This window comes from Plasmopara halstedii (assembly GCF_900000015.1).
Source record: "Plasmopara halstedii genome assembly, contig: Scaffold_470, whole genome shotgun sequence".
Lineage (NCBI taxonomy): Eukaryota > Oomycota > Peronosporomycetes > Peronosporales > Peronosporaceae > Plasmopara > Plasmopara halstedii.
In genome coordinates, this window is record NW_020187390.1 from 278,355 (window position 1) to 288,180 (window position 9,826).

The window sequence follows — 9,826 nt, forward strand, 5'->3', positions numbered from 1 at the left end:
TGCGCAGTTATTATTGGCTGTAATATTGCATTAAAAGTTGTGTTGCATGTTTAAAGTCGGGTTTTCAACTCACAAAGTCGCAGTGCCAGTCGACCAAATGTTGGCCCGGAAAATCAGAGTAACTTTCCTTGCTCCACGAAAATATGATGGTCTTTCGGCAAATAAAGCTTGTAGAACAAATTTCTTGCCCCACTCTCACAGTCGGTGCATTGATTACCAATTTTTGCGCTGTATCACAATCCCATAGTCCCCGGTTTATTGGGCCCCGCAACATGTATCCTCTGCATACCCGCCCCTGCTCTCTAATCAAACATTTTTGGATGGTATGAATTTCATTCAGCAAAAAAAACGTTGCAATTGACACGTTTTGAGCCTTTTGGAGGGACGGATTGAGATGCAAGTATCCATCCTTCTCATTCCACCCAAGGCTGGCATATATGACTCGACTCGGACACTTGTATCACGATGGGTAGTAATCTTCTGTTGCGATGGTAATAATCTTGACCCTTTTATGTATAAGACAGCCAGAAAGTTACCTCGCTCTTATAAGGTGTTCTTTTTCTTACAAATATAAACAGGATTCAAGCCTAGAAAACCAACGTGTTGGGTCATCAAGCAATTGGATATTTCACTGTGCTGCCACTTTACTTGTTTTTATCACTTAGTCTCAACTGAAGCGCCGGTGAAACTGTTGATATCTCTTACTATAAACCCGAATCTTGAAAATCTGGAAGACGTATGCTGCATGTATCTTTCTTAGCGATGATTAAGACTTGAGCGGGTCCTCTGAGAATACCTTGGCAGTGTACATATTACGCCAGCTTCGTCGTTCAAGCCGAAAATCATGCATCGACAACGAAAGAAGGTTTGACATGGCCTTTTAGTACATGCAGTGATCAAATTGCACTTAGACAGGTGACAATTCTTGACAACAACTCGAAGCCGTGAATCTTTTTGTATTAGGATATGCATGCAGTATTTAGACCGTATAATGCGTGACCGTATAGTGCATCTCATGCTAAATCTGGTACTTGTGAAGCCTAAACTTGAGTCTTCTAATGCGAAAAAAAAACATTCATCTATCTGGTTATCGGTGGCGAAATATTTGCTTTTTCACAAACAAAACAAAGACTGGGCTCAATTCCTCTCTCCTAAAATTTAACAGCTATAAAATTTCTGCTGGATATTCCGAATGACTCTTTCGTACTCTCCCCGTCTGTCGTCACGACATCATCGCAACTTGCATCATACAAACGTTATCAGCAAAAAGTCGCTTACAACTATCACGGGAACAATCTGGAAACTTGAACATGTTTAGAATGCACCGACAATTGTCACGTAATTGTTGCTCAAAATCAAGTCTTAAAATTCCGCTTAATAAGATCACGCCCAGCCATCAATGATTCTCGCTATTTGTCTCATTACAGTGTCCCAAACTCAGTCAGTTATTGAGTCTGTCTATGCTCATCCGCTCGCACAAATACAGCACCCACTTTTAGTACATTTCTCGAACATGATGTGTATACTTGGCTTCGTAATAATTCATTCACCTTCTTATGGCTGCAGTCTTGTGTACAAAGACGCTATTTATGCTGATGTCTATCACTTTGACATTTGCCACCAACTGTGGATACTATTATGCGAGTCTACGTTCTTGTCGCCATCTTTATTAGTGGAGTTAGCTTTTGCTTTGCGATCAGATTGAGAGCAAAAGCATGTAATGATACAGACTCTAACGGTCGTGATCTGCTTTGCACCCGAGTACACAAAGCTGACTCGATCTCGGATGGAGCGCAAAGTCATAATGTCGAACGTGTGGAGAACGAGGCTCATTTTGTCAACAAAGAGAACGAAGCAAGAATGCAAGATGGTGCTCTTGATAGTATGCTCGAGAAGTTGATGTTAGAGTGGCCAGAACTTCCAATAAATGCGATGGATAGAGTTGACGAGTTGATACACGACATTTCCGCCGTGAAAACGCCTCGACAGGAATCATCGCCTGCTTATCAATTCGCACAACATCAGCCGATCGATGCAGCATCCCATTCGCCTGCTTATCAATTCGCGCCACCTCAACTGATCCATGCAGCATCCCATTCGCCTGCTTATCAATTGGCGCAACCTCAGCCGATCCATGCAGCATCCCATTTACCTGCTTATCCGATCGATGCAGCATCCCATTCGCCTGCTTATCAATTCGCGCAACCTCAGCCGATCCATGCAGCATCCCATTTCAACCATCCCGGAGACACGGTTGGTAGCAGTATAATTGCTGGACTTGAAGCTAGCTATTACAAGAGCACGACTCCGTTAGACTGGTTAAGACGTGTAAATTTCTACAGGAGTATCGCTTTAATGGATAACAGTATTGAGAAATATGATAACACAAGGCTGCTAGCCTTTTTGGCGAGAAAAGTAAAACCACAAGGGGTTGTGAATCTGTTTGGTAATCTTGCAAACATCCCAGATTGCGTGAGCTTCGCCGAGGATGTACAGCGAACCATCGTATTGGATTCCACGTACAAGCATTTAGTGTTTGGTCGATGGATTATAGATGGGTACCACCCAGAAAAGATTCTCGACATTTTTTTCGCGCACAAGCCTGTGGTCATTAAAGTTACGGATCAACTATTTTTGGCGTGGCTTGAATACTGCACGTTGTACTGGAAAGGTACAAACAGTAAAAGCCCATTGCGCTACGCTGAATTTCTGAAGGCACTACGCAAATACTTGTCGGAAGAGAATCTGAATAAAATGATTTCATCACGAGAGTTTAAGGAGGCTTTTTTGAAAGTTGACGGCGTGCAGGACGACTTAAAAAACATACGGTGGACTCGGCTTTCAGATTATTCCTTAAGCAAAAAGGATCGCCCAGATCGTGTGTTCTCCAAAATAATCAGATATTCGCCTGATTTAGATGATCCAGAAAACTCTTTGTGGTTGTGGATGCTCAATTACGTCGTTCAGTACAGGAAACAGTCTACATTTACCAACATCGAGCTTTTCATAATGTTGACTTCCGAACTCTCGTTTGAATCGCTGATGAAGTTGTTGAGATCTCAATGGAAATACCCGCAGTTAAAAAAACTAGCAGACGATATGCTGAAGTCCATGTTTTCTTCTATAACCATGCTTACGACTTTGGCGAAATCTGGAGTCAAACCTGAGGAATACTTTCACCACCTCGTCAGTGTTTATAATACGGTTGATATGTCTTCTGAGCCAGTTATTGTGGAAATTCCACAGCAAAATGAAAGGTTTCACGTGGCTTTACAGTACCTCAAGTATGCTCTGGTGGTTGATTTAGAAATAAACAATATGAAATTTGACGACAGCATCGAAACTTCAATTGACTTTTTGAGTGGAAAGATGCATGATTTGTCGGATCAGCGTTCGAGAGATTTTCTACGCTATAATATGAAGCAATTTAGGCAAAATTCGATAGAGACCGAACACGGGTTGCCACCTGTTTCATAGTGCAAGAGAAGCGTTAGAAGTGTTGGTTATTTGCATCATGGTAACATGTCGGTTCAAGATAAGTGTATTATGCTATCGACTGTTAATCATCCACTTCACTAGGTAAGAATGACTGTAGAACTTACTTTCTACTCATCTTGTCTTGATCGTATATCCGTTTATGACCCTGCTCGAAAATTTGGACGTTCCCTTCGATCACATAACTCTAGCGTCAAGCCAAACAACCAGCTTTCAATACGTTTGCTAGTATAGCTTAAGAAAAAATACACTTCGCCACTTCAGAAATTGAAACGTTCTACTAATAGTTACATCACAAAATATGTCGTTTGCTTGGTAACTTCACTCGATCGAATGTAAAGATGCTCACAGCTGAGAAAAGTTGTGGTGCGACGATTCAAACATGGGAAGTGAGGGATGATGTATCATCTTGCGTGTTTTGTGGCTTCTTATGCTTGTGCTAGCATTTGGAAGCAAGTTGCTGGTTGCTAAACTGACAACAAATTGATGAGTATTGATGACGTCTTCAGTAGTCGAGAATACAGATATTTGCTATCACATATAATCTCAACATAAGACAATGAAATTGTACTGCTCTTGAAGAGATTTGACATGCACCGCAAGTTGGTACCGCCATTCAGATTGTTAGTTTTGTGAATTGGAAAATCGGCAGGGGGCCAAGGAGGACACCGTCACGATGACATTTATTGAGACGTGTTAAACACTTCCAACTACCTTTGATTCGAGAGTCAAACAAGAGGTTATCAGTCCAACGGCTCAGACCGCGAGAACAAAGCACGAATCTCCATGTAGACAAAGAGAAAGTCCTTCTGAGTAATGCTGACTACTTTTATTGAAAGTCCAATATTGTCATGACGGGAGGTGGCCAAGGCTGAAACCGAGATCACGGGTGCATGGCTCGTGAACTCCACCAAAGCACTCGACATTATAGCTTGAGTATTGGACTTTAGCGCCAGACAAAATTCGTTTTGTGACCTGGGCTATGGTAACGCTGCAATTCGCGATAAGCGTAAACCGCGTGGATGCGATACAGCCGGACAACCAAACAACTTTGCATATCGTGCTACAGTGACGCGATCTCTTCATAAAGTCACGATGGTTGAACGCGATGAAAAGACTTAGCATCGAGACAGCTTTTGCGGGCTGGTCGTGGGTTCTGCAGACCCTCAAAAATTGGTCGAGACAAGCCAGCTCATGGTTCTACTGAGCAGTCTGCCGAAAGAATGCGAATTTTATGGGTCGATAATCGACAACGCGATGGATGTGTCGCTGATTGAGGCGAAGTAAGAAGTGCGAACGGCTTGAAGGAGATTCCGAAGCGCGCTAAAGGTGTACATTGGGCGTTTAACTCGAAACAGCAGAACGAACAACGGTGTGCAGAATATCTGTGGTTTTGGGGGCAAATGATTTAAGTGTGGCATATTTGGGCACATGAAGCAAGATCCATTGGCCCGGCTTCAAGCCAATCTGATCGTGAACATGACCGGAAACGAATTGGAACTAAAAGTGCAAGGTGATGCAGTTTTCGCAGTTGGCGAAGGCCAAGAATGGGTGGCTAATACAATTGGTGTATATTTTCGGTTTTGACTGATGGAAGATGTCGATAAGGAGGCTGAAGGACTGTGGAATGAAATAGGAGGTTTAAGATAAAGTGTGTAATTTTCGTAGCAAGACTAGCGCAGTTGCGGTTGAGAAAAATGTCGAAAAGGCCTATATTCTGAGGTGTTGACAGGAAGAAAGCGGTTCATGCAATATACCGAAGCCGACAATCAGTAGAAGCTTTGTTACGTCCCCCATGAGAACGGAATGGACAAGCTGCAATGTGTTATGGCCACAATGCCAACCACTCCATGAAGGGAAAGCAAACAGTAGCTTCAGTTTACTTTTCATCTCGAGCAAAAACATCGCGCGTCTTGAATTCACACGGATGACATACAACTAAGGATACTGCATTTCGAGAGCATTAAAAAGCTACCTTCACTCGAACCTTTTGTAAGAAAAGGAGGAAGGTAGCGAGCAACTGAATGAATTCTCAGTGAAGTGAACGGCAAAATGACTGCGCTACGACAATGAAACGAAATTTGTGAACAAGATGATTGCAAACTCTTGCCGGAAGATAGCCATCCTTCATTTCGCTTTCAGGATCTACGTTGCAGAGCTAATTAATCGGATTGACATGAAGAAGGCATCGAGCATACTGTATTTTAAAAGAGGTGGTTGATCGAAGCTGCAAGGACTGCGGTTAACTTGATCAATCGATCCAAACACCGAGCATACTTTTGCCATTCCGTATGAAGTAAGTTCCTGATTTAAATCCATGCTGAGCTTTCTTTTTTTTTACATCGAAATCGTGGTGCATGTTGACAATGTAAAGCGGTATCGTGCATATCACTCGGACTCATCTAAGGGCAATTTTGAGGTGGGACGAGCGTGACGTTTGGTATGTATGGCCAACAAAACGGTCTTTCATGTGAACAAGAGCGTTGATGACGCATCCAGCCGACACAAGTGGATCGCTACCGGTTCTGGGACGAATAAGAGGAAGTGAATGAAGAACCGGCAAAGACGTAGAGATGGACGATGTCAAACCGGTGTAGAACACAGTATTGCCATTTTAACCACCATCTGAGGGACTTGAATCAAAATGACCATAAAGTTATCAACGATTAGTCTCCTTCCAGAACGTTCAATGAAGATCGGACTATTTTCTGTCTCGAAACAGAATGTACAAGGCGCTAATGCAAACTAGTGTTCTTGTTGGAGATCGGATAGAAAAGCAAACAACGGAAATGATGGACCGCCATTTTTGAAACGCGCTACGATTCTAGCACGGGTAGTGCTGACAAATGCAGCTAGTATTAAAGATTTGCCGACTTTGTGGACTTGCCGTTAACATGCGCACATGCAATGTGAAGCGAAAATGTAGGAAGGCTGTAAAGGCAAAGTTGGAGCTGCTTGTCAAAAGTAAAGCGTGAAGTTTATTGTGACGTAGACCAGGTATGCGGTCTATTGGTAGTTGTGTGCACTTGAAGACGGCGTCAAGAACAGACGCGTATTTCGTTTCAAAATTTGGTTGGTAGCAAAGGGCTCAAAACGCCCTTTGGTCTCAAAACGCCTTCTGAAATAGAGTTCTTCGAAATACACCCATCTGCTGCAAAATAAACTCAATACCGGTCATACTGGATGTATGCGTTGTAGAGCAATGTCCCTGTTGAGAAAGCAGCATAAGACCATCCTCTTTTTGCTCATTTATGCGATCTTAAGAGCTGCGGTGCCGATCATTGCGTTTACGACAAGAGCGGTTGATACGGACATGTGTTTGTTTGCCTCTACGAAGAATGACCAGCTCTTTGTCTCGAAAGAATTTATAAAAGTGCTTAGACTTGCCTAGTGCTTGTAGATGTCAAGGGAAAACAAGGCCGACATTGTGCGACTAATCATCATTTCTAAAATAAAAGATCGTAAATGCCGCTGGAGTATGACTCAATTATAACATGCTGGGATACCTATACATTGCGCTTACCTACAGTGTTTATTCCAAGATGGCCACTTCTAAATTAAATTTAATATGAATATATTTTCATGCGCTTCAAAAATATTTTGTAATCGAGGCTTACATGAGGCACTACTGCACGCCGAGTTTCATGTGTGTGACAAGTTTGATCTAGACACCGACGAGATCCTGCATGCAGAAAGAACCCGCAAATATGAAAATGGCTTTGAGGCTGTGAGACAATGCCTCATATGTGCCCTTATCTTGGCTCTTTTAAACCATTCCATGGCGGCTGAGATTTGAAAAATGACATAAATTTTTCAATGTGTCTGAGCGGCAGAGAGCTAATTCCGTGGTTACTTTAAGGAGACTTGCAATAAATTATGCACTCGCCAAATATAAATTCGGAGTGCACGTCGGTGCTGTAATAAAGCAAGTCATGGGATAATGCATACCGGTGGCATACGTCAAACACGACACAGACAGATCAAGACAAGAAATTGGAGACGAAATACGTGTACTAAGAGGCAGTTGAGCTCTTGTATTTATTCTCCTAATCTACCAGCACAACAATACATGTTGCCTATGCACGTACTCTGAGTAAATCGCTGCATCGATAGGCGACGTCACTATCCTGTCGCGTAGAAATGCATTGCCAGGGCCGAAACAAAACCTGCTTGGCTTTTTGGGGTCAGCCCCGTACAGTTTGAAGTATTTGCTTCTGGGCATAATTCGCTCAATCCTCACTTCTTTGGCGGATATGCAATGTAAGGCACTGCGAATACTGCTGCATTCTGGGGTATGACGGAATGACTCGACGAAAACAACGTGGTTGCATATAGGTGCATATTCTACTTTCTTTTGCCGTTGTTGTATGTGCTTAGAATCTAGTAGAGGACAAGCTGCACGAGGTATTTAAAACGCTATGTGAGCGAAAAGCTGTGAAGTTGTCGTCAAGATTAATCATTTGTGCACTGAAGCGCTATAGCTTATGCAACGTAGCATTGGCTGCGCATGTACACACGTGACGTTCCTTGCCACAAATGAGCTGTAACTTATTCCGAATATGCTTAGACCTCATAAAAGTAAAATTTAAAGTTTCGAGCTTGTGAGAGGACTGCCATCATCTCGACCTCCATGTAACCAAGATTCATGTAATGCTTTGAGAAACATTCGATTCAAAAGGTCGGTCGCGATACGACAGAAATAGGCATACTTTAAATACCCGAGAAGGTGGTAAGGCTCCATTCGCAATGACAGTGTAACGCTCTATCACCAGCGTGTGGTATCATAACGCATTATAACTCTTTGGTGTCGATTATCAATTAACAGATTTTACCTTTTTTATAAACCGGTGTATCAACTAATACTTGCTGCTAACTTCTCAATTTGCCTCGTCGAGCACAAGTGTCTCCAGTCAAACCAGCGAAGTAACCAGAAACAAGCCACTAACCCACCGCCGATCAAAGATGAAGCCAGTGGACAAGCCTGAATCAGTCTGCCCATCTCCCATCAACCATGGTTTTGCGGGTGAAAAGCCACCTGTGCAGCTACCCCGTCCCGTCTTTGTACCAGATCCAGTACGTCTCACCCATTATGAGCAGCCGTCTGCTCCGTATGGCACCATTTCAACGACCGGCGAACTCGCGTCCTTGCCTGAGCCTGCAGTAGCTGCAGCCTTATCGGACATGAACGCACATGCCCTGGTCACCCCAGGTCCGGCCATCGCTCCTGCGACAACTGATGCCGACGCTCGAGCTCCCGCTGACGGAAACGGTGCGACCACTCGCATCGTCGACGTTGGCGCTGGCATGACAGTTCTTGTGACAGGCGCTGCTCCGGTGGTGTCTGACGCTGAGGACACAGTCGTGCTCCCGTCTTCGCAAGTTCCTATTCTGAATTCCAATGGTGACGATAAAGATGAGTCCATGATGGAAGCGACCTCGCTTCAGCTCAGCCTCGCCTCAACGCCTGTTGAACCGATCGCCGACTCGACTTCGGCCGCTCAGCAATCGCCTGCAACTTCTGGAGGCGAAACTCCCTCGCTTGGTGCTCTTTTACGCCGTCCCACAGAGATTCGTCGAGACAGGACCGCTGTCTCGGCTTCTAATCGTGTGGTGCTACCTAGACCGTGTGCAGCAGATATCACGGCAATCGATGCGCTATACGAAAACGGCGGAGATTGGGCTTCGCTGCTTGCTTCGGTCGAACAAGCACGCCCATATGAACTCCCTCGTGCCCGCTATGTCATGACCATCGGTACCGGTCGCGCGTTCGAACGCACGGGAATCAACAAGATCATGGCCTCGTTTCTCAAAGAGAACGGGAATGCAGTGGTCACCGAACAGATCAAGCTTCAGCAACTCGGTCAAATATCCAAGGGGCGTGGTGGCGAGATCTGAGTCAAGGTCAAGTCGCGTGCGGCGTGTGAGAGCCTTGCGCGCCAAGAAGTCAAGATCCTTGGTGGCAAGTACGTGTTCCAGGACTTCGACATTCTCGCCGATCGTTTTTACCTTGACATCTCGAGCGTCGACAGCAACTTCGACAACAAGGGACTGCTCCGCGCTTTCTTCGAGATAGGGAGTGAGCCAATTTACGACACGTTTCGTGATGTAAACCTCGCGTCAGGTATGACCACGGCAACCTGGCGCGTCTACTTTCGCAGCGCGATGTGCCCGGGTGCTTTGCGCGTTGGTGGTCTCACGTGTGATCAAGTGATTTTTGGAAGTCGCACGTATCCAGCTCTCGCACGCGATGCTCCTTTCCCGTCCCAGCGCCGTTGTCTTCGCTTGCCTTGAACCTAGACAGCCTCAACGCGCCTCGGTCAACATCGCCAAC

General features: G+C 44.6%; 2 protein-coding genes across 2 annotated transcripts in view; both read left to right on the forward strand.

Moving 5' to 3' along the window:
• Nucleotides 1-3,477, forward strand: part of PHALS_10270 (uncharacterized protein) — a gene marked incomplete at both ends in the record, with an annotated part of 3,799 nt that extends 322 nt beyond the window's left edge. Inside the window, one exon of the mRNA XM_024725663.1 lies at nucleotides 1,730-3,477. Within this exon, the coding sequence (XP_024576417.1) occupies nucleotides 1,730-3,477 (1,748 nt within the window). The remainder of the gene's footprint in view (nucleotides 1-1,729) is intronic.
• Nucleotides 3,478-8,457: 4,980 nt separating this feature from the next.
• Nucleotides 8,458-9,390, forward strand: PHALS_10271 (uncharacterized protein; the record flags this gene model as incomplete). Its single annotated transcript, XM_024725664.1, has 1 exon — nucleotides 8,458-9,390. One exon carries the CDS (start codon nucleotides 8,458-8,460, stop codon nucleotides 9,388-9,390), a length of 933 nt encoding a protein of 310 aa, XP_024576418.1.
• Between the last annotated feature and the right edge of the window lie 436 nt (nucleotides 9,391-9,826).